Here is a 27,806-nt window from a genome sequence, read left to right on the forward strand (position 1 = left end):
CCACCATATGCTCGGTATTTTTCTTTATACTCAGTCAAATTGCCTGCCTGCCCTTTTCTGTAGATAGCAGGGCCAGCACGGTACTTGAAAAAAAAGTTTCATTTCCGATAGTAAAGTTTGAATTTAATCATTCAGTGGACTTCCCATTAATTTCATTGCTCTGCAACAAAAAAATTTTAATTTCACCTCTGATCCCTGCCTGCCCCTAACTGTTGTAGTGAATTAAAACTACATAGGAGAGATATTGCAGTTTTTTTCGTGCCACTCCCGACTTAAACATCAACCACACATCGCGGCCATCACTCGGTTGATGAAACAGAAACAGCATCCAGAAAAAATCCAATTATAAATCAATTAGTGTTCCTAAGTGAATACTATATGCTGATTCATGCAGTCTGTCTAACACATCATTTGAAAGAAGCACGCAAAATGAGACATCTATAGTCGGATACAACTTAAGTCTGCAGTGAAGATCCGCCCACATTCGCGACCGCTGCAGAGCGTTCTTCCACAAATAAGTAGTAAGTTGTTAAAAATTTTCTTTTTAACAAGAAGCTAATCAGAACAAAAAAATATAAGCTCTAGAATTCTGATACATGGCTTGTTTAATAAAGTCAAACATTAAAAAGCTGATTTTGTTTACCGTAGTCATTGGCTAGCGTAGTAATACAGGATGGCCCAGTGTTAACAATTGCTGTTTTTTTAAGTTGTATCCTACTATATAGTCTTTTAAGTCCATGTAAGTGGTGGCCACTTCATGAAGATGAAAGTTGAAGTCCCATAGATAGAGTTTACAAATGTCAGGAAAAGACGCACATGCTGCTCTTGCAGAGTGTAACACATTATGTGACATAATGTAAACTTCAATTTTTTTTTATGGTCTTTGCCCTCGTTGGTGTTTAGAAAATGTAATCTGGATGTCAGTGGCACGCATGGCCGTTTCTTGTTCTGGAAGAGTTTTCAATGCGTTACATGCGTTTGCATCCTATAGACCACTCCAAATTGGGCTTTGCTATATTGCTCGCGGGACTGCTTTTTATCCATGGCGCCACCAACACCACCTTGCCCGTGGCAGATGGGCACAGCAGCTCAGTGAAAAATAATGCGATGCCCAGAGAGCGTTTGGTAGAGCCAGGTGCAAGAAGCACTACTGTGCACAGGTTGGAAATGTATATGCAAGCGTAACAAACAAGACGCACAGCATAGCTAACGTTTCTAACTTAACACTACTGATAAATTATTTTATTTCTCAAAATTTCATGGATTCCAACTTGCCCACCAGCTGTATTCCCACAGCACATTTTTCATAGTGTGGAAATACAATACAGAGAAAGAAAAATTTCAGATTCCAAACAAAAGTTTTATTCGACAACCAAGACTAATATACAGCTTTGGCAATTTAGTGCAATTGCAGTGGGAGAATAGGGTAAAAATTTGGGCACCATTTATAGGTGGTGCATGAATTGCCTATGACATTTAAGCTATCGAAAAAAAATTACAATCAGTAAACTCAGTTATCATGTTAGAAACACAAATACTGCTCTTTGTAGGGTACTTTTAGCAGTGTACAAACTTGACATAGTTACTTGTACAACCTTTTATAAATGTAAAACCATCAAGCACTTTAATTTAAACATCAGATCTATCTCACACTGAACCAACAAAAGTGGTCAACGAAAGCTAAACTCTAACAAAATAGGAAACGTTTAAACATAACAATTGCTAAAAGGAGTGTTCAAAGGCTAAATTCCTCACAGTGAGTACTCGCTGAGTGCTCCTACAACCTTAGCTCTCTTTTTTGATGGGAACAGAAGCCATTAGATTAGCTTTGGGGGAACTTGGTGACAGCATCATGGATGGCTTTGGCAACATACTCCACATTGCCGGTGTTCAGACCACAGATGCTGATGCGGCCATCTTTCGGCAGGTACACATGGTACTCCTGCACCAGGTGCTGCACTTGTTGCTCTGTCAAAATTGAGACACAAAAAGAGCAATAATTTATTTATCAAGGCCACAGGAAGATCCAATGCCAATTAAATATTAGCAAAAAAAAGTAAACCACCACACACACCTACATACAAAGTTCCAAAACAGCCCTCCAAGTAGGCGATAGTACTTTAGACAAGGGCAGACGCTAAATATGAACACTGATTATGCACAAAACTGTCATGCAGGCAAGATGACAGGTGAATGTATGCAATGAACAAACACTGCTTTTAAAAAGGTGCCAGTGCAATTAATGATTCGTTACGAGGTTGTTCGGCAAGAGAAACCTGGGTTCCACAAGCCCCCCTTGTGAAAATGTTGGGCGAGTGTGGCAGCTGCAGCGAGGAAAATTTTCAGCTGTTCCACGCGATGTCGTGATGTGGTTGTTTGCGAAGTGCGGGATTTCGCTGGACGACGACGTTAGGACGTGCTGTGGGACTGCAGCAGCGATCCCGACAGCAGCACTAGTGAGGACGATGGCGCAAATGTGGACTAGTCCAGTGACTAGCACATTTTCATTTTGGTGTGTGCCCACGGGCACAGCGGCGCGCGGCAGCCGATAGCGGCCGCTGGATAATGATATCGCGTTCCAATATCCAAGGCCAAGCTTAAACAACCTCGAAGTTTTTTTTTTTTTGAAAATGCGACTTGGGTGGGTGGGGGGTCGACTTATGTTCGAGTCGACTTACATTCGTGTAAATACAGTAGCCTAGCATGCGATTAGCATTTTTAATTATGTGCTACGTATAAAGAGACCAGTTAAGGTTAGAAGTGATGTGAACACTGAGGTATTTATATGATGAAACTGATTCCAACAAAATATTATCCATGTAGTAAGGTGGTGAGGTCGAAGTTATTTTAGATACACACATGACTCGGCATTTGTTAATATTAAGCTGCATTAACCCTCCCTTGCACCGGTCCCCTATAGTGGTAAGGTCAGATTGAAGTAAAGCAATATCGTTAGCATTTGTTTTTTCCCGAAAACCGATGCCATCATAAGCGAATAGGTGGATATGAGAGTTCACAAGGAAGCGGAGATCATTAATATAAACCAGAAACAAAAACAACCTTGTGGAACTCCTGAACACACATCTGTAAAACTGGAGTTATAACTGTTAGCACAAATTGAGAGCAATTAAGAAAAAAAAACTCAATCCCTTTCAATAAGTTAGTCAATATTCAGTTGTTTTAGTTTGTGAAGTAACAGTTTATGACATACCTTATTGAATGCTTTGGAAAAATCTTTAGATTATACAGTCAGCTAGTGCTGATTTGTCAATAATATGGTGAAATGTGTAAACGATATTAACTGTTTCACAAGAGCAATATTTATGAAAACCAGGCTGCACTGAGGAAGGAAATTAACTAGGTTGGTGAATATTGTATGTTCGAGCATTTTACAAGTACTGGTAAAGGAAATGGGACAATAATTGCTAGGGATTTATAGACTGGAACCACCTTTCCTATTTTCCACCCATTAGGTAGCATAGATTGGTCAAGAGATTGCTGAAAAAGTTTGGTTAGCACAGTCATAACCCGCAGCAGAATGAACGCCAAGTCCATTAATACGCTTACTGACACCGGGTGAAACAACAATCACAGGGGGCATGTTAACATAGTTGAAGTGGTGTGTTGATAACTTATGTTCATCAGAAATGGCTGAAAAGTCCTTAGCAAATGCATATAGAATAGTGGCACAAAGGTCGGAAGGAATGGAGTCAGCAAAAGGGTTGGTTAATGCGATGCGATCAGCGGTTGGAGGTTTAATGACACACCAGAATTTCTTAACACTGGAACATTGGTGGACACTGGTGGTTAGCATAGAGGGCAGTACATGTGATTGGAAGTGTTTTTAGGTTCTCTGAACACCTGTACATGTGTTGGACGCCCCCATATCCTCTTCAGTCCTGAGACAACTCTTGAACAATTTTTGTAAACCTTCTTTATTGAACCACAAAATACTGCAAAACGAGAAAAAAATTAATGCAGGTTAAAAACTCAAACGGAAGGTAGTTAGTTTGCTGATATCCAGGTGGGTACTCTGGGGCTTTAAGCATATGAAACTCAAGGAAACAGTTTCTGTTTTGAAGACAAAGAAACACACCGCATTTTCTGCATTTTGCTCTCGAGTTCCTGTCGCAATGCAGGTTCCGACACTTCATCTGGGACTTCAGTCTGGCATGTTCAGGGAAGCGTCCAGTGGTGTGCTATGTGGCAAATCTAGCCGATCGTGTTTTGGAGCCATAGCATTTTCGCAGTCACCCAACTACTGCAGCAAGCTAGTCCAAGAAATGGGTGAAAACGTGCACTGTCCACTTCTTATTGCACACCATGACCCAGAAGCAAGCCACATAGTGGTTGATCATGTCAAAACCACCCATATGTTTATTGTACTTTGCAAAAATGTCAGGTTGTGCGACAGATTCTTTAGTAGCTGGTGATGATGATAATGATGATGCTTTTTTATGGCGCAAGGGCATCTGTGGCCAAAAACCGCCATGGGACAAGGTTTTTTTTTTCTACTCAAGGTGGGGTCAAAGACACATTTCCCAAGGATTTCACCCTAAATAAGTCGAGCACCAAACCAGGGGAAAGCTTGTACCAACTGTATCACAGGGGGTACCCTGTGGCACTGGGGATCAAACCCCGCACCTCCTGAATGTGAAATGGATGCTAACACCACTAGGCCACCACTGCAGTTTTTAGTAGTTGGAGGTTGAATTAGACCTTGGAAAGTCGTAGGTAGGTACTTCAGAGTATAATGAACCTGAATATGCCATTTTTGAATCATTAAAAAAAATTGAAATTTTCACATTTTTTTTACCATTTCAACACCCGCATTTCCCCTTCAAGGGCACTTACAACCTACTCACCATATGGTGCCTTGCTTGAAAATAAGATTTCTAAAATTAGTGCCTACTCATATGCCACAATTTCATAAATGGACATTTAGGTGCTTCCGTTAAGAATGACTCGCATGCTAAGCAACCAAGAGACCTTGGTGTAGTTGTCACATAAATTTATGCACAGGCACCATAGGTGGAACAAAGTTACTCTGCCTCTAAATTTTGTTATGCTGTTCATAATGATGAACAAAGTCCTTGTTGTGTGGCCTTCAATCCCTAGTGAACCACATGAGCAACCCTGTGAGCCACAACAGAACAAGTGAAAACCTTCAAGTATAAAAAGTTGCCAATACAAAACAAGCGTCAGTTTCGCACACACTGTCTGTGCTAGGGTAGCCATGGCGGCAATGGTCGCGTGGATTCTCATCGTGTTCCGTGGGAACGTTGTGTGAAAAACATCGACATAAAATTAATTTTTCGCATACTACTGTTGGCAACATTGTTCAACAGTTCTTTCCTTGATGGGGCTGAAGGAAGACAGTTTGCTTGCTTTTACTACTCAGCCATGCCGCCAATACCAATTAGGACTACAAGTCGTTTTCATCAGCTGGAATCCTGCCCTTTCCAGGTGCATACTCAGTTCGCTCATTTAAGTGTATTTTATGCTATTTTTACGTTCGTAATGAAAAAATCTAACGCATTTAGCGGCACGTTATATTTTTACGCTCACTCATTTGGCTGTTTTGCCAAACTCGCTGTGCATTGAAACAAAGGCTGGTGATGTATGCAACTGACCTCTACTATACGAGAAGTGGGCATGCATTCGGACCGTGTGCCAAAGTGCATGTGGAAGCAAACTCCGCTCAGCACGATTGTGTCTTAATGATGCAGACAGCACCCCTGGACGCCTCATAGACTTGCGTGGGTAAAGACGACGTAAATTATTGGGCTTGTTTGTAGTTGCTGTGTGCTGTTCTCTTGTTTGTCACCTATAAAAATGGATTATGTTTTGTTTTGCAGCAACCCCGACCTATTGGGCTCGGGAGAAGAGTATTAATGCCACCGCAGCTGTCTTAAAACATGACGAACGGGCTCAGCGAGAAGATTCAAGATTCAGTGAAGGCGCAAAGGACAATAAACATTGACACACTCAAAACTCGTCTTCAGTGTTTTGAGCTCCCGTGATGGCCATGTATACCCGCTTACTCAAATGTATTTGAGCTAGCTGGAGTGCTTGGTCGTCCCGACGCTCCCGTAGAGACCTCTGTGACTGAGTTGCAGTAGGCCCCCGTCGCATCTGGGATTGCAACGGGTCCCAGATGCATCTGGGATTGCAACGGGTCCCAGATGCATCTGGAATTCCAAAAGGTCCCAGATGCATCTGGGATTGCAACTGGTTCCAGAAGCAACTGGTCCCAGATGCAACTGGTCCCAGTTGGAAACCAGTCAGAAATTTTCACCTGGGTTAGCATTTTCTGTTGCTGCTGATTCTGTTGTAGCCAATGTTCATATATGCAGAATTGGTCATTCTCTACTTTACATGCATAGATTGCTGGGAGCGCTCATTCCACTCCTGGTGCAGAGACGCAGCGGTTAAGCGATATGCGCCACTGGCCCGGCAGGTGGCTGTTTCAAATACAGCTACCGGTGGGGCTTTGCCCTTAATCATTAATTTAACTGCCACCTGCCACAGTGGACAGTTTGCTCACAATCCAGACTGGAGGTTGCCGGGCAGGTTGTGAGGTCACAAGGTTCGCAACGCGTCAACAGCAGTCGCCATTTCTGGTTGCACAGACCTTTCTATTGCTAACGCATTAACAAGCACACACCATGATCCTTAGTGAGCACTACAATGGGCCAACAAATGGTCCTAGATGTGCCACTTACGGTTCAGTCCAGTGTAGGAGAACATGCCGATCTGTTTTGTGATATGCTCCCAGCTACCTGGTGTACCCAGTTCATGGAGCTTATCCTGAAGTGCTTTTCTCATTGCAATGATCCGGTTGGCCATAGTCTGAATGTGTCCTTTCCTTATTATAAAAAATTCAAAAGACATAATACAAACCATTAACACAGCTATCAAAACAAGTAGGAAGAATGAGTGAAAAAAAACTGAGCAAACCCTTACGCAGCTGCATTATTATATTAAACATGCAAAACGTGATAATGAGGCCTCTTCCTCTGTTCACATCTTTTTTATTCTCATGATTGCTGGCTGGAGCAAAAATGCCAGTTGCTAATTCAGCTTTCAGTAAAGCAATAAAAATTAATAAGCTGTAGTAAAAACATTCAATGGCACAGCATTATTTTGCCACTGTGTGGTGATGACTGCTAGGCTTCTTGTTTTTTCATAAGCTTGCACACCGTCATAAAGACCAGAATACATGAGAAATGCTGCCGCGATGGCTCAGTGGTTATGGTGCTTGGATGCTGACTCGAAAGACGTGGGATAGGTCCCAGCCACGGCGGTCGCATTTCGATGGAGGCGAAATGCTGGAGGCCGTGTACTGCGCAATGTCAGTTCACCCCAGGTGGTCGAAATTATCCGGATCCTTCCACTATGGTGTCCCTTATAGCCAGAGTCACTTCGAGAAGTTAACCCCCCACCCTGAAAAAAAAAAAAAACATGAGAAATGCCGCGTGTATTATGTTTAACAAGTGTTGCCGGGATTGCTGTAGCCATAAAAAGACAATTTATTTACAGCCTAGGCATGCAGCCTAGAATGAGAGGCATTACAGTTGTCAAATTCTTCGCTTTCAAATCTCTAACCTTCTTAATTCCTACAGCGAGTCTTAAAACCTGGCTTCAAACTTGATTTGTTGAATACCTCCTTAAATCTATTGTATGTTCCTGCTATCAAAATGTATGTTTATGTAGTCCTATTGTGTGTATCATTCGTGTTATTTCAATGCTTGCGACTTTGTTCTTTAAAGCAAATTCTGCACTACTATGTGTCTAAGTAAGCTTGGTTACCTTTTATTGTTAACTGTACAACACTGCTGCCGCTGTGTTTTATAAGAAGGGGTGCACTAATTTGTCAAGCCAGTCTAAGGCTTTTTGGGTGCACCTCCAAACATCACTTAATGCTGAAATAAAGGCACCTTGTATTGTATTATTGTACTGTTCAGTCTACACCCGAATTGAAAGTGAAGGATGAAACAGGTGGATAGGAAAAAGCTAGTGCTCTTTTTCCCAGTTGGGTCAGCATGGGGATGCTATGTATAAGAAGCTAGAGCCATAGTCGCATGCTGCTTCCACTAAGGAGCCAGAAAAGCTCAAATACTCTGTGTGTAGTTTCAACCACCAGGACACTCTTTTCCCAGGGCTTGACAACACCATGCATGACTAAGCATGGGTGGGCTGAGCCCATTTGTGCTTGGGTGATGTTTTACCTCACTAGTAAAGCATTTAACCATACTTGGAATGAAAACAAGGTCAAAGTAGTATCCTGGTCCCCTGAACCACAATATTATTGTCAGTTCATGTCTTTTGGCGATCTATTTTTGTTCCAGTTGTTCCTGACGCAAATAAACCCCTTAACGGACACATTTTTTTTATTTCGAAAAGTGCCCATGCTGCCACCTGTCGGAAAACCATAAAAATGCTTTGGATGGGCTCTATTCTCCTCTGGACAAAGAATGTCAAAAAACACATGACAAGCTGGGCTTGTCAGGAGCCAGAAATGACAGTCGGCTTATGACAAGCCTGGTTTGTCCTTGTCCACTACGAGGTTAACAGTACAACACATTTCTGCACTCACCATTCCTCAAAATACTCTGGAGTGTTGAGAACTTTGGAGACAATACGGGCACCATGATTGGGAGGGTTTGAGTAGTTCCCTCGGACAAGCAGTGTGATCTGGGCCAAGACATTTGTGAGGGCTGCTTTGTCATTAATAACAAGCAAAAGGTTGCCAATTCGTTCATCTGAAAATAAAAACAAAGAAATCTAGACAGCAATAGAAACACATCCTCAGGTTACAATGCTCTGGCAGATTTATGCACAAACTTTGACAAAAATTGTCCTAGTTCTGCAGTTTCAATTGTGAATTCGTGACTTCTGAGTCCAGCAGTTTATGACCGCCGTTTAACTGCTGGCCAGAACCAGAACTGCTGAAAATCTTAAGCATGAACACAACCAGAATGCAAAATATAAACCTTCATGAAGCATAACGGTTACGAAGCCAAAGCAAAAAGATAATACAGTGTTACAGAAATGTGCACAAGAAAGCACTGTTCTCCTAAACAGCAGTGGACAATAAACCCTAACAAGCACTGATGCTATGGCTCAGCTTTGAGGTGGAATACTCACTGTAGAGACCAAAGTTTTTGGCGAACGACTGTGCACACACCAATTCGAAGCCCAGGGAGACAAAGTAGCGTATGGCCCAGCTATCTTTTTCCAAGTCTCCAGAAGCAAATCCTTGGTAAGCACAATCGAAAAAGGGAAACAGCTTCTTGGCCTGGAAAAACATACATCACCAAATGTGAGCAGAAAAAGTTTCCCTTCCATCAAATCCAGGAGTTGCCTATTACATGTGCTCAATAATCAGCACCATTTCATGTATCATAAAATCTATGTGGCAGCTGTCTGCAAGCATAATATATGAGGTGTGTTGTGTTGTGTTGGGTTTTATGGCACATAGGCAGCTAAGGCCATCATGCACCAAGCACAAGGTATAGAATTGCTTTCCTACAGAATGTTTTGGAGTATAAAAAAGAGGCGATGGTGCAGATGACTTAAAAAGATTGTACTGCCTAGTAATAAAAGGGAAGAAATTTGGAAATGGCTAATGGTAAAAGCCTTAAAGATGGTCAGGCAGCCTAAGCGACTTTCCTTGGCTAGCAAGGATCCTGAGGCTCCCAACCAATCAAATAAACAGCCTCAGCCTACTTCTCAAGAATGAGAAAGTGGCTGAGGTGTATCATGTATAAAGGCGATCCAGTGGTTAAAAAAAAATTACAGCTTTTAAAGTACGCCTGCTGCTTTTAAAAAGCTAAAAATGGAAGGTATGTTAACAATGGCATTATCAGCTAAAAGCAATGTAGGGTGGAAAGGAATGCATTCATGATAAAATTGAGTGAAGTACTTTTTTCTTAGTTTTTCTAGTTTTATACATGAGAATAAAATGTGGTTAATTGTAAGTTCATCTCCGCATTCTTCGCAAACAGGTTTATCTTGTTTTGTTAGCAGGAAGTTGTTCGTAAGGTGCGTGTGGCCTATTCTGAGACGGCATAAAATCCCTTCTTTAAAACGTTCTTGGTGCACACATGACTTAAATTCACCTAAAATCGGCTTTATTAAGTGTAGTTTATTATTCAATTCGCTGTTCCAAGCCGATTGCCATTTCTTCCTTAACTTCCTTTGTACTAATTTCATGCAGTCATTCAAGGGTATATTTACTTTTTTTATTTCCTTGCCACGAGCTTGAGCAGCACAGAAATCTGCTCGCTCATTGCCTTTTATGCCGACATGACTCGGGACCCAGCAGAGTTTAATGTTTTGTCTTCTAGCTGTGGCTGTTACTATGTTGTGTATAATGTCACCAAGTATAGGAGTGATTGCGTTTCTTGAGTGGAGGGCTGTAAGTATACTTAAAGAGTCTGTGTAAATAATAGCGTTTTCGAGGTTCTCGCTGAGTACTTTTTCTACGGTCACATATACTGCGTAACATTCTGCAGTGAAGATGGATACGCACTGTGGAAGTCGTATTGTTGTCTCCGAATTCCCTCGCACCACTGCACTTCCTACACAAGTATCCGTTTTCGAACCGTCAGTATAAAAGGCTGTGAAACCATTGTATTTTTCCTCAAGTGCCAGAAATTCTTGTACTATTTGGAGTTGTGGAGTTTGCTTTTTGCGGAACTGTGTGAGAGTGAAATCGCACAATGTAGGAAAAGCATACCATGGAGGCAGTGGACCTCGTCTTTGCACAATGCTGGGTAATGTGTTCAGTATGCCGAGATTCTGGCAGATCTCTTCAAAGCGCAAGAGCAGTGGCCTGGTGGTTTGCGGTTTGTTGTTAAAGATTGTTCTGGATGGACACTTTGTAACTATTTCATAACAGATGTGTTTTGGAAGGGAACGGATTTTTAGGACGTATGAGCATGTAAGCATGCTTCTTCTATCTGTAAGTGATGGTTCATTTGTTTCGACATAAAGACTGTTTATGGGCGACGTCCTGTAAGCGCCAGTGGAAAGACACAACCCCAAATTATGCACTGGATCTAGTCGTTTCAAGTAGGATGGCCTTGCAGAACCATACACCAGGCAGCCATAGTCTAAGCAGGACCGTACCACAGAGCGATAGATGTGTAGAAGGCTTGCCCTGTCAGAACCCCAGTGTTTGTGTGAAAGCACTTTGAGTATATTCAGCGATCGAGAAGCTTTCTTTTTCAAGGCATTTATGTGAGGTAGAAAAGTTAGTTTTCGGTCAAATGTTATGCCTAAGAATTTGTGTTCAGTTTTTAAAGGTAACTGGCTTTCGTTTAGGTATAATGTGGGGTCTGTCTGTAGACCCCGTTTCAGTGAAAAAAGTAAGGCCACTGTTTTCTGTGGAGAGAACTGGAAATCATTCCTGTCTGCCCATGTTGCCAGTTTATTTATTGTTAGCTGTATTTGTCTTTCGCAAGTGGATATGTTTGAGGATGTACATGCTATCTGAAGATCGTCAACATAAACAGAATACATAATGGACCTTGGGATTATTTTCCTAATAGAATTCATTTTTACGACAAAGAGAGTTGTACTTAAAATACAGCCTTGGGGTACCCCATTTTCCTGAATAAAATTCTTTGAAAAGGTCGAGCCTAGGCGCACATGGAATGAGCGATTGGATAAAAAGTCTTTTATGCAATTTAACATCCTGCCGCGGACGCCAAGCTCGGCAAGGTCTTGCAGAATCCCAAACCTCCAGGTTGTGTCGTATGCCTTTTCTAAGTCAAAAAAGACTGCAAGACATTGTTGTCTGTGTATAAACGCATCTCTGACAGTATTTTCAAGGCGGACTAGGTGATCTGTGGTGCAGCATCCTTTTTTAAAACCACATTGATGGCTGTCGAGAAGTTCACGGGATTGAAGGACAAAAGTTAATCTTATGTTTAGGACACTTTCAAAGGACTTGGCGAGGCAACTGGTAAGGGCTATGGGTCTATAACTGTTCGGAGCGGTTGGTGGCTTCCCGGGTTTAAGAAACGGCACAATAATAGCTTCCTTCCAAGCTTTGGGTATTTTTCCTGATACCCAAACTTTGTTAAAAATCTTTAGAAGTGCCTCTACGGCAGGGTCAGAAAGATGGGCTAGCATTTGGTAATGTATTTGGTCTGGGCCGGGGGCGGTATGTTTACCGGCAGAAAGTACTGTTTGGATTTCTTGTATTGTAATTAAACTATTGTACGGTTCGTTTGTACCGCAGTCTGTCGGCAGTCTTTGTTTCTCTGCTGTCTTTTTGTATTTTAAAAATGAATCGCTGTAGTGGGATGAGCTGGAAACTTCGGAAAAATATTCGCCTAAAATATCTGCCTGTTGTTCTAGACTAGTCTGTACACCGGGAGCGGTAAGAAGGGGGATTGTGAACGGAGAGTAGTTGCCTTTTAGCTTTCTGACCTTCTCCCACATTTGTTTTGATGTGCTTGAGTTGTTTATCGACGACACGTAATTTTTCAAAGAAGATTTTTCTGCACTACGACGGATATAACGAGCTTTTGCTCTCACCTTTTTAAATTTTATAAAATTCTCCTGTGTGGGGTATCTGCGAAAAATGCCCCAGGCTTTGGTTTGTTTCTTTTTTGCTTCTTTGCATTCTTTTGTGTACCAGTATTTGTGATTTTGTTTTACTATTCCAGAGGATTGAGGAATAGCTTGGCGTGCAGCGGCAATAATACAGTTTGTGAGACATTCGATTAGTTCGTCTACACTCACGTTGTCAGAAACTATTTTATCTAGGCTGGCTTTTTCACGGAACAGTGCCCAGTCGGCTAAGTGCAGTTTCCATCGTTGTGGTTTAGTTGGGATTACTTCGGGTGAATGTGCTAAGCTAATTAGTATGGGTAGATGATCACTTCCATATGGGTTATCTAAGACATCCCAATTAAAATCTGTAAAAATCGAGGACGAACTAAAAGACAAATCTATGCAACTGAATTTTCCTGAGCTAGGGGAACAATAGGTTTGTTTGCCAGTGTTCAGGAGGCAAAGGTTATTGGAGAGTATAAAATCCTCAATCAGTTGGCCTCTAGTGTCGGTTTTGTTACTGCCCCAAAAACTGGAGTGGGCGTTAAAATCTCCGACCATCAAAAACGGTTCTGGTAGTTGCACTAAAAGGTCTTGTAAGTCTTGGAGTGTTATTTTAAGATGTGGATCAATATAAACGCAGCACACTGTGAGTGTTTTAAATGTGTGCAGGATGGCCGCCACAGCTTCTAATTTGGTTTTAAGCTTGTGTTCTCGGGCTGCGATTCCACTGTTAACAATGATGGCTACGCCACCCGAAAGCCGGCTCACCTGCTCTCGGTCACGGCGGAAGACCTTATAGTGTTTTAGAATGTTTTCGTGTTTAAAGCCTAAATTTGTCTCCTGTAAACACAAGGCGACAGGTGAGTATGTGGCTAATATGTCTTTTATGTCGCTTAGGTTATGTAAGAGTCCCCTACAGTTCCAGTGTATAAAAGCCATCTTGTATTATGTGGGTACTGAAAGGAACTAGGTTGGGTTTTCAGGCGCCCTTATTCGGGGCTTTTCTTTTTTTTTCGGTCTATGGAGCCCCGCCGCCCTTTCGACGTCGACGCCTTAGGACTACTTTGACTTGTGTCCATCGTGTCCATCGCATCCTCCGACACGCTGGACGAACGTGCAAGCCGCACGTTTGTTTTCATGTTCGGCCTCTTCGTGTGGGGAGGGACCTTGGGGCCCGCGGACCTGGAGGTCCTGTTTTGTGGGTGGTGGCGCAGCGCTAGCTGCTGCCACCTTGGGCACGGGTGGCCCCACTACAGGCTCACTGCGTGTGGCCTGAGTGGGAGCCAAAAGCGGCTGTGGTGCTGTGCCCCTTTGCACCACATCGGAGAAAGTAGGTTTGTGTATCGAAGCTACCCTCTTCCGCGCTTCCCTAAATGTTATGTTTTTTTTTACTTTGATTGTGACAATCTCCTTTTCTTGTTTCCAAACTGGACATGCGCGTGAGTATGCAGGATGGCTGCCCTCACAATTTACACATAGGTGTGGTTCAACTGCACAGTTTTCGGAATCGTGTTCATGGGAAGAGCATTTAGCACATGTGAGTTGGCCCCGGCAACTCTGAGAGCTGTGGCCGTAACGTTGGCATTTGAAGCAGCGTCGTGGGTTTGGTATGTACTGTCTTAGTTGGAGCTTTATGTAGCCTATTTCTACAGAGTCGGGGAGGATATTAGATGCAAATGTCAGGACAATGTGCTTTGTGGGGATTTCTTTATTATCTCGTCTCATTTTTATCCTGTACACGTTGGTCACGTTTTGCTCCTTCAAACCTTCCAGAAGTTCTTCATCAGTTACATATTTGAGGTCATCATCTGAGATAACTCCCCTAACAGTATTCAAAGATCGGTGTGTGCTGATTGTGACCGGTATATCTCCAAATGACTTCACTTCTGACAATTTCTCTTGTTGGTGGTTGTATAAAACTTCTAAAAGAAGGTCTCCGTTTGCTAGTTTTTTGATCTTGTACCCTTCTCCTATGGCACTTGTTAAAGTCCTGGTAACAATGAATGGTGACACTTGTCTAGCAGTTTGTTCCTCGTGTTCGCTGTGAACAACGTGGAATCGAGGGAAGCTTGTAGCGTTTTTTTTGAAGAATTTATCTGTCTCGGTGCACCCTCTTTTTCGAGGGAGATCGGGTTGAAAAAAATGAGAAGCCATGGAATGTGTTCTTTGTTCGGCAATGGTGGCAGCCACCCACCATGGAGCCCTACATGGGGACGGGACAGGTGCCTTTAAAAAGCCCTGTCTGTGCCAGCTGTACACCATCACTATAACCAAATATGGCGTAACAAAGGTTTGTCAGCCACACAAGGTTAACCCTCCCCACCAGGAAAAAGGAAAAAACCAAGAAGTGAGTGGGAGACAGGAGAGTTGTGAGAAAGGGGTAGGAAAGTGAAAGATGAAGTGGAGAATAGGAAAAGGCGACTGCCGATTTCCCCCGGTCGGGTCAGGCCGAAGGTGCCGTCTACAGGAAGCTGGGGCCAAAGTGGTGTGTTGCCTCCGCCGAGGGGCCTTAAGGGTCCAAACGCTCGGCATCGGCTCAACCACCACGAACCCCTTTTCCCCGGACACGGCGATGCCACGCACGGCGAAACGTGGGTGCTCGGGTCCGTGGTGATGCACTGTTCACCATCATCCCCTTGCGGGGATGTCCCTGCGGATGCTCGGGAACCCGCGGTGTCGCCACACACCGTCGCGACGCCTGCAGGCTGCAGGCGCCCCCCTGCGGGGAATATATGAGGTGATAAAAGATTTCTCGGTCTGATATTTGCATTTCTATAGACTCAGTTTGGGCCTATTAAAGTGGGTGTGGAGTGATGCTACTGTTTTTGGTTACAAAAAACTGGTGGGCAAGGATGTGTGAGAGAATTAATACGATGCATCAGCCACTTCTGCTGCCATCAATGTTCAGGGTGCATTTGCTAGAAAATGCCCCAATAGCAGATGGTTGCAACTGATAGTACGGCTACGCGAGATGAGCTCTTTGTACACAACCCTCCTGATGAGTGATTGTCATAAATCAGCAGCTGCATTTTGGATTTGGGCATTGTATAGGCGGCATGTTTAGCTGTGTTCTCACCATATTTTGCACAAGTCCCTGGTCGCCTGGTAGCCCATGTGTCCTAAGAGCAAAGTGTGCTGGAAGTGGAATAATGAAAGCAAATGTCTTTAACTGAGAACAGCTGTCAGAAATGGTTGGTTTTGGTTTATGGGGGTTGAACGTCCCAAAGCGACTCAGGCTATGAGGGACGCCGTAGTGAAGGGTTCCGGAAATTTCGACCACCTGGGGTTCTTTAATGTGCACTGACGTCCCACAGTACATGGGCCTCTAGAATTTCGCCTCCATCGAAATTCAACTACCGTGGCCGGGATCGAACCCGCGTCTTTCGGGTTAGCAGCTGAGCGCCGCAACCATTGAGCCACTACGGCAGCTCTGTCAAAAATGACTGCCTTCATTCATGAGTTGTGTATGTAGTGCAAGTATCAGAATAACGCGAGAACTTGCCTCCTCTATCACTATCAGTTATACCTTTGATCCACATCAATTATTTAATTTAAAGTATTAATTCTACTTTACTGCTGTCATAAGCATGATGGTCAGGTATAAAAAATGCCAAACCTTGATGACTTCAGCTATCTTCTTCCACTGATCCTCGGTTGGATCAATGCCTGTAGGGTTGTGAGCACAGGCATGCAGCACAACCACAGAGTCTTCCGGTGCATTCTAGAAGAACAAAAAGGCAAACGGAGTCAGGCATGCCCATAAGGGCACCCCAAAACGCTACATATTCAAGGTGCAAAATATATTGAGTATGAAAAGGCACCGTTTGTGGCACCTCCTACCCCAAATTTTTTTTTTTGATTGCTACGTGTGTGAGCGAAGTCACCACGGGTGAAAAACAATAACTTTTTACAAGATTGATATGCACCAACTCATCCGAAAAGAAGTTTTAATGAAAAATTTCATCGGCACACCGACCGCAAAGGTGCAGTTATCATGAAACCGGGAATAGAGGGCAAGAAAAATGTTCTACACACAGAAGACGTAGCTACATCAGCTGAAAGCCTAAGCCTCCATGAACTCTCATAGGATCAAGTTTGCACAACTAACCTCATGTGACATGGGAAAAAGTTTTTCTAATATAAAACTGCACTTGCAGGGAACGAAAAATGATTAAAGTTTGAAAATCTAGGATTAACACGCATAGCAGCATGCTTTCAGTTTCAGGAATATGCATCTGATATGTTGTGCATTCCACTTTAATAGTATAGTGGTGCGAAGAGGCGAGCTTTACTAAATCTAAGATTATTCAATCATATCAGTTTGTTGCTAAACAATAAAGGACTACTACTCACGATGACTAGCTTTGATTGGTAAACGCTTGTGTTTTAAGTGCTTGTTTTACTTTTTGTGAGCCAAAATGCCTGCCTGTTTTGGGTATTTATAGTGCCTAGATTTCTAGGTATTAGTATTTAACAATAATGTTAACAGCACTGCAAAAGAATAATTATTTATGCCAAATTTGCTGCAGCAGATTTCATTTGGTAATGTCACAGAATCTTGGTAAATATGATAGTGTGCATGAAGAAAGGAGAAACAGCGAACGTTGCTGACATTAATATGTGAAATGTGTTTGGTATAAACTAAATTACTAATATAGAAAAAGATTGGTTGGCAATTTTTCTCGTACATCCCATGCCTGAAACAAGCTTGGAGGCAAATCACTCATGAAAGAGCTCAGTTCATGGAGCAGCCTCACGTCAACTGTTGTGACATTAGCCAGATTCACTTCAAATGTTCACTGCATCAATTTTGAAAGCCTGCAAAATAAACAAATGTCAAGCATTCAAGGTGAACAAAACAGGGCAGAATTTTTTTTCACTCGGCCACGACAAACTTCAAGAGGGAATGCAATGAAAACTGCAATTATCTTATATACCTTATATACAAAGTAAGTTTTGCCAAGAGGCCTTATGTTTTAGAGATCATTCTGTGGTAATACAAGTAAGTGAAACTTATAATTACATGTGGTTTCACTTATCATATCATAAAGTTTCACCTTAGTGCTTCTTTGAAGCTTGCACGAAACCAGTGACCCACTGACTATTACCGTAGTTACACGATTGTAAGTCGACTCGAATGTAAGTCGACCCCCCCAATCGCATGTCCGAAAAAAAAACACCGGTGGAGCGCTTCAAAAACGAAAATTTATTGCATAGATGGGCTATTCATCCTCACTTGAGTCATCTTCAGTGGTACTGCTGTCGTCGTCGTCGCCGCTGCGATCCCACAGCACACTGTCCTCCATGGAAAGCCCGCACTTCCTAAATGACCGCACCACGACATCACGTGGAACGGCCGCCCAAGCGGAAATCACCCACCCACACACAGCCGCCAGGGAGGCTTTCTTCACGCGCCCCGTTGGCGTAAGTTCCCGCCCTTCTGCCGCCAGCCACTCGTTGTACTCACGCCGAAGCAAGTTCTTGAATGGCTTGTTAATGCCAACGTCTAGCGGCTGCAGCTGCCCCGTCAGACCGCCGGGAATCACCAGCATATCTGTATCTTCTTTTCGGAGCTCTGCCTTCACTTTTGCGGTAAGGTGGCCGCGAAATGAGTCCAGCACGAGGAGGTTCGGATTGCGATTTTTGAGGGATGCCCCTGGCCTCAAAAGCCACACCCGACGGTACCAATCAATAACTAAGTCGTCCGTCATAAAGCCTTTTTCGTTCACTCTCGCACAATCACACCTTTCAGGAATATTTCCTTTGGCGTTTTTCTTTTGAAGACGATGTACGGTCGGAGCTTTGTGCTATCTGCCAAGCATGATAGCATAACAGTGAACCGAAGTTTCTCGTTTCCTGTCGTGAGAAGCTTAACCTCACGAGCTCCCCTCACGCTCACTGTTGTGTTGCTCGTCATGTCGAAGCAGACGGGAGTCTGGCCCGCATTGCCGATTTGGCCGAGCAGGTATCGCCGCGAGTCGCGGAGCTTGAGGTAGTGCCTATGGAAGGCGAGAACTTTCTCCTCGTAAGCAGCAGGCAGCTTCTGGCATACATTAGTACGCCGACGAAGAGAGAAGCCAGCCCTCTTCATAAATTTCGAAGCCCAAGCCCTGCTGGCTTTGAAGTCTGTTCGGAGTATTCCAGCTTCCGCAGCAAAGACCCGGGCTTGTGTGATCATTTCGCATGTCACTGGAAGGGACCCATCACGTACTTCGGTGACATACGCTGCAAGCTTGACCTCCAGCTCCAGAAAGCGTCCCGACTTCGGCCCATGGAAACCTCTTCGCTTGGAGTCGCAATCGAAAATTTTGTCTCGCTGCTTCCGCCACTCCTGCACCAACCGTTCAGAAACGTCGAACTTGCGGCCCGCCATGCAGTTGTTGGTTTCTTCGGCGTAAATGATGGCCTCCCTCTTGAACGCTGCAGTGAATGAGCGCCGAATGCTTTTCGAACCTAGAGAGCTCATGGCGAAGCACGCGGCCGGCAGTAGAGTCAAAAGCACCAACTCCAAGCACCACCAAACAAAGAGTGATCGGTGTCGAGGCGTCGGCTCTTCCAGCAAACATCAGCATTCCCCAGAAGAGCCGCTGTTACGTATTGCGCAACCAACTGAAATAGCGGCTCTTCCATCAGCTAGCGACACTCCCGGGCGCTGGCGCAGGCTCCGCGATTGGAACAGCGGGACAGCGGCCCTTCCCGCGAGTGAAATGAAATGAAATTGGTTTTGGGGGAAAGGAAGTGGCGCAGTATTTGTCTCAAATATCGGCAGAAACCCAGTTGTAAGGGAAGAGATAAAGGAGGGAGTGAAAGAAGAAAGGAAGAACGAGGTGCCGTAGTGAAGGGCTCCCGAATAATTTCAACCACCTGGGGATCTTTAACCTGCTGTACTGACATCGCACAGCACATGGGTGCCTTTGCGTTTCGCTTCCATCGAAACGCTGCCGCCGCGGTCGGGTTCTAACCCGGGTATCCTGTTCAGTAGCACTGAACCATCGCGGTGGGTAACGGTGTGCGCAGTAAAAATAAAAAATGAAAAATCCTGGCCAAAAAGCCCGCGGAATACCTGAATGCTACGCTTGGAGCCGTAGAGCAAACAAAAACGTCTAACATCGCAGTAGCGTCCCTGATAGATTGTTTTTCTTGCTTTTATTGGCAGTTCAAGGTTTCGTTTCGATTGTAAGTCGACCCCCCCACTTCGGAAATTTCAAATTTCAAAAAAAGGGTCGACTTACAATGGTGTAAATACGGTAAGTAGCAGGTGTATGAAGAAAGCTGAAGAGATCACTTAAGTTATGTTGAGCACTGTTATCACATCAAAAACTTTACCCACAAGCCATGTGACAGGCTTGTACACAGGACAAGCACAAAGGAGTAAAAAAAAATGATGTGCTAGCTGTACCTGCAGATCCTCAATCATGCCATCAAAGTCAAGGCGGCGATTCTTGGCATCCCAATAACGGTAATGCTTCAGATTTTGAAAGCCAGAATGCTTGAAAACCAATGCATGGTTAGCTGAAATATAAAGAAAGAATGATCATTATTGCACTAAAATACCATGCAAGGCAATTAGAAGAGTGCAACTGATCTCCATTAAGTCACGCCAAGAACTGCTCGGTAAAACAACCTCAACATCTGCTACATTGACACTAACATGATATTGAGTAAAACGAGCAATATACACATGATGACCAAAAACTCCGATCACAGGCAAGAGTCCAGGAGGTTTTTAATACAAAAGCCCATCTCAAGAAGGAATAACATGCTCTAGAGATTGAGCACATTAGCGTACACTTATGACATGTACACAAACACCTTTATTTTTGCCTGTGCCACGGACAAGTGGACAAAACAGGATCACAGGCAAACCCTGAATAAAGATGACCAAGCAATATCTCAAACAGCTACAGTCATGTCTCGTTAATACGACCCCTGTTAATATGGACGACTATAATTATGGACTATTTTTCTGGGCACCAAACTTTTTCAATGTATTTACGCCTTGTTAATATGTAAACACGCTGTTTGGACAATGGGGAAGGAGAAAATGCACAAAGCTTATTGAGGCCCATGTATTTTTGTCGCATTAATATGGTCAGTGATGGGAACAATACCTCTACTGTCTGATCCAGATGTTTCATTTTTTGCATTTTGAGTGCAGAGCATTAAAAGAATGCAGTACAAATGACTGAGTGATGGCCCTTTTTTTTGTGTGGTTTTACGCAGTACAGTGCAAAGTTGCTCAGATGATGTGCCTTACCATTTTCCGTATTGCATAAATGGCTGCGATGAAAACTCTCTCTGCAGCTTGTGCCATGTTGCAAGCTGCATTAACACCTGTTAGCCGATTGAGTGCAGATATGTAGAAACAATTTATTGGATGTGAAGAGTCGTAGTCTGAGTCTGGTAACTTAGTGATTAAGACGCCATAGACCACTATACTCCGTTTCATACATCAGGTGCAGCGCTGTCAAAGCTAGCGCACTGTTTATGCTGGCTACATTCACGATCAAAAAGTAGTGCGTTCCTTGTGATGAGCAAAAAAAAATGAATGCTTTACCTGCAGGCTTAGTATGCGATACATTTGTCACAATCTTGATTAAATGTGCCCTCATTGCTGACGACAAGCTGTCGCTTTTTCGTGCCTTAGACCACTCGGCCACAATACACACGTGAAGTAACACGCCTCCCTTTAGTTTTTTTTCATGCGGACTACTTCCGTACCTTTCACGGCGTTGCACCTGATGCTTGAAATGAAGCATAGGCACGTCAAGCTGCACCACGTTACTTCCAAGCATAATGGCAACCAGGATAATGGGCTTGCAGCGCCAAAAATTATGCACAAATTCACTGGCCACCACTAGGCACAGAAGCAAACCTTGATCATAGCACATTTTTTATTGCAATATATTTTCTTCCTCGATTTCATATTATGGACTATTTGCTTTGTGAACCGTTTCGCTTGGGAACCAAAATGTATTCACAACTTGTATTCACAAGGCACAAACACTGGGTGGTCAGAATACAAAAAAATGCTCCTACTTTCAACTTTTGTGACATTTCATTTGACAAAATAACAAATAAACAGCAAAAAGACTGCTGACTGGACATTGCACAGAAGACATGTCAAAATGGTTTGATTAACGGTGAACAAAACGAACTCAATTTGCACTCACGCCAGGTAGGTGTAGACATGTAGACAGTTGTAAACTTGGCATGCTTGCAAAGCAGATCTGCACCAACTCGCAAAGATCCAGTTCCACTCAGGCACTGGACGCCGACCGCCTGATGGAAGAGATGCACAATCCATAAGATTCAAAGTCGCTAGGAAGGCAGAACATGATCTGCAACAATGGCAAATACCCGTCCTTCCTTGATGGCTTGATTTTCATTCCCAAGCAGCATGTGAATGGCCGCCTTGCTGAAGTCATCCAAACCAAGCTGACCGAGATACTCGTGGTTAAGTGAGGTGTCCTCGGCCATTTCTTTCTCAACTTTGCGCACCACTGGCAGAACCCATGGCTTAGCCTCCTCAGTCCTGTAAGCTTGAAAAATAAAAAATAAAAATAATGATGGTAAGTTTTAATGGCACAAGGGCAGCTGTGCCAAAGATTGCTATGCCTAATGCTAGAGGGCTCAACAACACTGGTGATGAAAAGTACAATGAACCGGAGCTCATATAATTTAAAAACAAACACAAGCTTACATGGCTGTTGTTAAAGAAAAACAACTGAAACGGTGCATAAAGCCAATTAGAGAGCGATTAGAGTGACTTGCAGTGACATATAAAATATTCCAGGGCACAACGCTGGTGCTAAAAGAAAAAGAAGGAACAATGCAAATTACATGCCATATCCATGTGCACAAAGTTATGCACTGTGAAGCAAGGAAGCCTCCGACTTTAGTTTTGTTTTAGCATGCACGGGCAGACTGGTGAGAACTCGACCTGCAGTCAGTCCATCAGTCAGTTACGAGATGACCCCAACCACGACAAGTTTTTTTTTAACTGCAAGATTTCCAAGAAAGCTGTGTAGCTTTCCTTAGTAGCCGTATAGCTGCAGTCACATGGATGCTAAAGAATAACTACTCGATTGATTGAGGGAGTAGTTACTCATTAAGGGAAACCCACCTTGAGGGTTTCCCTTAAACGAGTTGAACTAGCTTCATTTTTGTATACAGTTTGTGTTATTTAAATTACAATTTCAACTATTTGTGTGCTTTAAGCATAATTTTTGTTAGATTACAACTTTTCTGATAGTCCAAGTTTCATGTAATATTTAACTTAGTTTAATAGCATTCAAGAAGTGTTACAATGGTCAGTGGTCATATCTGAATACAACTGTTAGCTTCCTTTTGACAAAGTCATATTTTACGTATTAATGAAGTCATTCTCTACAGCAACCTGCCTTTTTTTTTTACTGTCTGGCCTGCAAAATTTATTCAAAATATAGACCTTTTCACGACTAAGTAAAGCCGAAAGTTGGGCGAGTTGGTGTACGTTCATGGTATAAAATATAGTGCAAAGGAAACACGAAAGACAGGCAGGACAACGGAGACAAGTGCTTGTCTCCGTCATCCTGTCTGTCTTTCATGTTCATGTTTTACATCATGAACCTTTTCACGGCCCCTGGGAAAACCGGTTTCCTGGACTGTGCGGAAAACACGGGGGAGCTTAATCCTCAACTCTTTCCAGTACTACGAGCACAGCCCAGTGCCCAATATGGCGGTGCCCATGGACCTCTTTTTGAAAAGGTCTATACACAATCACCAGCAGGCAGCATGTGTGCACACATCAGGTGAGCAAAATGTACAAGCAAATGCTATCTTTTGAAACCTCTTACAGTATACTTTCAATTAATTCAAACTTCAAAGGGCCGCAATTTTTGCGTGAATTATCAGAAGTGCACCTTAATATGATCCAAGACCAAATGTGATTTTTTTTATAAATATCTGTGCACACAAATAGCATTTTGGACTCTTCTCTCTACACAAACGCATCTATAAGCATTAGCCCAACATAAAATATGGTGAAAGGCACCAGTTTGTTTATTCAACCAGCAGACTCCAAGTAGTTTTGCAACAGAAAAACATTACCAATAACGCGCTGGTTTTCCAACGAAGTAAAACCATGTTATTTGGGACTTCAAAGGACTGGAAAAAATGCAGTGCACAATTTATCCGAAAGTCCAATTATCAAATGGACCCAAAGAATGCTGCCAAAAATCATTTCACACCATAGTATATTTCGGGAAAAAATGGGCAACAGTCAGCTGCTTCAGAGTGAAAACTGTGCGCCAACGACTATTTTTCTCCATTCCGTCAACGCTCCATTGCATGTACATTGTCGGGAAAGTCAAAGCAGAACTGCTCCAAAATGTCCACGCAGACGTAAGCAAGGAGAGAGCATCATTGGTGCCACTATGTTGAGATGCCTTCCAGAAAATAAAAAAGGCTAGCGACCTGCCAATCGGCATCCAAAACAGTGCGCACTTGAACTTGGCTGACTAATGCGCCGCTGGCTGGTAGCAAAGCTCGAAAAAAGAAATTACAGCGACTGCTGAGGTGTGCGCGTCAGAGCTTGCATAGACAACAATGTTCTACGCAATTCAGGCTTTAGGAGGTATATTCGAACGATTGCTTCCCGTGTGGAGGTACGACAGACGAATTTTCAACTGACATGATGCCGCTAACCTGAAACATCGAACTCCACAACTATTTCCCGCATTGAGATAGGCCAGACAAAATAAAGCGAAACCAAGGTATGAATTAAGCGAAACCAAGGTATGAATTAAGCGGCTTTAAAATGCATTCCGGCCAACCAAAATTTTGGGATTAGTTAATTAACCAAAAGTGCGAGTTATATAAGTCTACTGCAGTTATGCACGGCAGTGATACACATCATGTCAGCTGTGCATGCAGGGTATTTTGCTCCCAGGCAAAGTTCCCACGCCAGAGGGTTTGCTATCCAGCAGTATGGCACTTAAGATGCCCATGAAACTACGAAGATTCTCAGAGGTGAGAATGATGCTTCTCTTTCCCCATACATAGATTTTGCAGTTCAAGGCTGTCGTAAATGCCCTGCTGCACAGACTAAAAAACAGAACATGTAGCCTGGGCGCTTTTGATGCACCCTAGACACGATGAATCTCGCGTCCTCATCGTTTCTTACCCTTCTCATTTACCTCATCAAATATTCGGCCGAGAAGTACAGCCTTCTTGCTTCTTTTTTTTCATACTGCCAGCCACCTTACACCACAAGTAAATGAACTGGATCTTAATTCTTGAAAATTCTAATAATGCATATAAAAGTTAGATAATCATGCTGCTCCCATTTTCAAGTGTGTTCAAGTACAAGTTAATATCAAGAGTTAAATTATTTAACCGCTTTAGACATACATTACAATCATCTATCGAGACAAATCTGAAAATTTATGTATATATACTGAACCCCCCTTTTCACAATAAAAACAATGGCTGAAAAGGTAAGGTTCACGCCCGGTGCACACTTAAATGCTCAAATACACGCTCACAGAATTTCAGCCTTATTCTTTAAAGAAACCACATTTATGTCCAAATAAATTTATTTCTATCATCCGAAGCTGTTTCTGCAATGAAAACTCAGCTATAATGTCCTTCAGTAAAACATTCCAATGCATAAGACAAAAATAAATTACTGCACCAGACAGCCCTTCCTAGCTGCAAGTGATCCTTTTTTCTAGGCATAAAATGGCCCTTCAAATCTGCCCAGCAGGGATTACAAATGTAGCCGCCATCACTGACTTTGTGAAAACAGCTCTAGATGCTTCGAAAATAAATTTGAAAAATTGCATGCACAAACTTGGTCGCCATGCAGCAAAAGGGTTAAAAAAGTATATGCACCAAATTTTCAGGTTCTGAAATTTTTTTGCCAATACTGGTGCACAGGGCTTCAAAATCACAGAATTGCAAAACATATGCCCAAGAGTGGTTTAGGTAATTTATGACAGTGCTGTTTTTCTGGCAGGTTTCATTTTATGTGAGCTGCGACATTAAAGGCAAGTACAAAGAACTGCCACAAGTCACAAGTGCTAACAGAACAAACAGTGACGCACTCACTGCTCCGTAGTTTGCTGTGTATCAGCTGTCATCTCTGTTCGCAGGAGATGACAGAGCAGTGCAGCATCACCATTTTGTGAGTGCATGAAACTTGTGAACTGTACTTCGCCGTCACAGTGTGTTAAAACCAAAACCGAAACACTAGGAGGAAAACAGCGCTTTAATGAATTATTTAAAGCAGCCTTGATCATATCTTCTCCTATTCCATTGTTTATGAGGCCTTGTGTACTGTTATCAGCAAAAGAACAAGAACCTCAACACTTGGTGCATGCTCTTCTCAGTGAAGACAAGCAATTTGATGAAAACTGAGAGACTTTGGACTATGCACTGACTGTTTTAACCTTTTCTGCATGTTCAGATGAATATTGAAGGCAATGGTCCATTCTTCGAATATATAGCAAAATATTTCTTTTAGAGTGTTCCCATCCCTCGCATCGAGCAGTTAAGGCTGCCATAGAAAGCCAATGGGGAACGCTTTTGACAATGCCAACGTACAGATGTTTCTGTTTTCTCCCGTCTATTGAAATACTGCACTGTGGCAGGGATGGAGCCACAGCCTTGGCTTCAGTAGCTGAACGCCGCAGCCACTGAGATATTATGGCAGGTTTGACTTCAGGTGTTTAGGATTTTTGTCAACAGTATAGGTCAACCTTCAAAAATTTTGAGAACAGCTTTAGAAGCAACCAAATTAAAAGAAGAGATTAAATTTAATAAGCTCTATCCTTGAATTATTCACTCCCAAATGAGACACATCTGAATGAAAAGAATAACAAGCCAACAGCCATTTAGGCTGCCAACTTCAAAAAAAAAAATATGGATAATCATGACAGCTGTTTCACATCTGCCATAGCATGCCAACTTTATTCAGATACAATGCATCACAGTGTGCCATGTCTCAACTGTCATGTACTAAAAAACAAGTGTTTCCAAATTGCAAGCTATGACTGAAAATACTGATTTTCATTGCATACAACTGATATTTCTAGAGTTAAAGACAATGCACAATTAAAACATTTGCTGACAATGCGATATGATTTCTGGATTTTGTCACTGAAGGTAATACCTTCAATGCTCCTTGTACTTACCATGAGCCTCGTGGTTAAGCCCCCGGCTTAGAAATCTGCTAAAATTGTTTTCACGTCGCCCTAAGTAGCCAATCAGAGGGAAGTGCCAGGAGATTTTCAACCGGCAGATCTCCCGCCTGCCATATAATACGCTCGACAGTCACATGGTCGCTACAGCTGCCACCTTCTGCAGTTGAGTGGGCGTGGTAAACAAAAACCAACGTACGCCCCCTACAGAATACATCAAGAAAAAAAAACTAAGCAAAATGTTCAGCACCACCAACTTCAAGTCACTGCGCATTGCATGTGTAGTCGACAACAGTACCGCAATGATCACCGGCCACAGCGTGTGCATTGCAGGTAAAGTTTGGGAGAACGAGGTAAACAACGCATGGTAGAGGACTTTGACTTAGCTATCCCATGACGGCTAGTTAAATCGCAAAAATCTAGTGCAGCATTGGGCACACACTGGTCCACCGCGCGCTTCTTGCAGCTGGACGTAAGCTTCGGTTTAAGGCCACGATATCCATAAACCTCCATTTGTTTACCCTTGTAGCAGAGAATTATGGCAAGCACTCATCATGGCCATGTGCCATCAGGCCATTACACAAGATAAGAAAGGTGATCCTTCAGTTATAAATCAAAGAAGCGAAACACCAGCGTCAGGCAAACTACTTCTGTAACGTAGCAGTAACACGCACAGCAACGAGTGAACAAAAAGTTTCGCAATGTCATTCGAAGAACATTAAGGCGTTGATAACAGTTAGTTGCATCTGGGACTCTGGCATTAGATCAAAATCTGAAAAGCCGCCAAAAGCAGAGGACACGCGGGAAAAACAAGACTGCACAGAAACTTACCTCCTACACCAAGATCAACTTTTTGAGCAAACGTATCAGCTCGGTACGCTCGCATGAGAGCGAATATTTCAACAGGCGGAGCAGCCTCAACACACGAAAAACGGGTCATTTTTTTCCGGCGCAAACTGTACAAAGCCGCCACAAGATACAGTAAGCGCTTCTCGGGTACGGCTGCAAGTAAGGGCACCTTGAGAGACAAGAGAAAGAAGGTACAGGTAG

At 43.1% G+C, this 27,806-nt stretch overlaps 1 protein-coding gene across 1 annotated transcript; it reads right to left on the bottom strand.

Annotated features, from left to right (window-relative positions):
- Positions 1-1,339: 1,339 nt before the first annotated feature.
- On the bottom strand, positions 1,340-27,806 carry Got1 (Glutamate oxaloacetate transaminase 1). The gene is made up of 9 exons (XM_077645673.1): positions 27,588-27,806; positions 21,934-22,115; positions 21,747-21,855; positions 19,973-20,085; positions 16,190-16,294; positions 9,151-9,301; positions 8,600-8,765; positions 6,726-6,868; positions 1,340-1,968 (listed from the first exon to the last, which is right to left on the bottom strand). Exons 1-9 carry the CDS (start codon positions 27,694-27,696, stop codon positions 1,823-1,825), a joined length of 1,224 nt encoding a protein of 407 aa, XP_077501799.1. The 5' UTR covers positions 27,697-27,806; the 3' UTR covers positions 1,340-1,822.

Source organism: Amblyomma americanum, chromosome 1 (assembly GCF_052857255.1).
Source record: "Amblyomma americanum isolate KBUSLIRL-KWMA chromosome 1, ASM5285725v1, whole genome shotgun sequence".
Classification (NCBI taxonomy): Eukaryota; Metazoa; Arthropoda; class Arachnida; order Ixodida; family Ixodidae; genus Amblyomma; species Amblyomma americanum.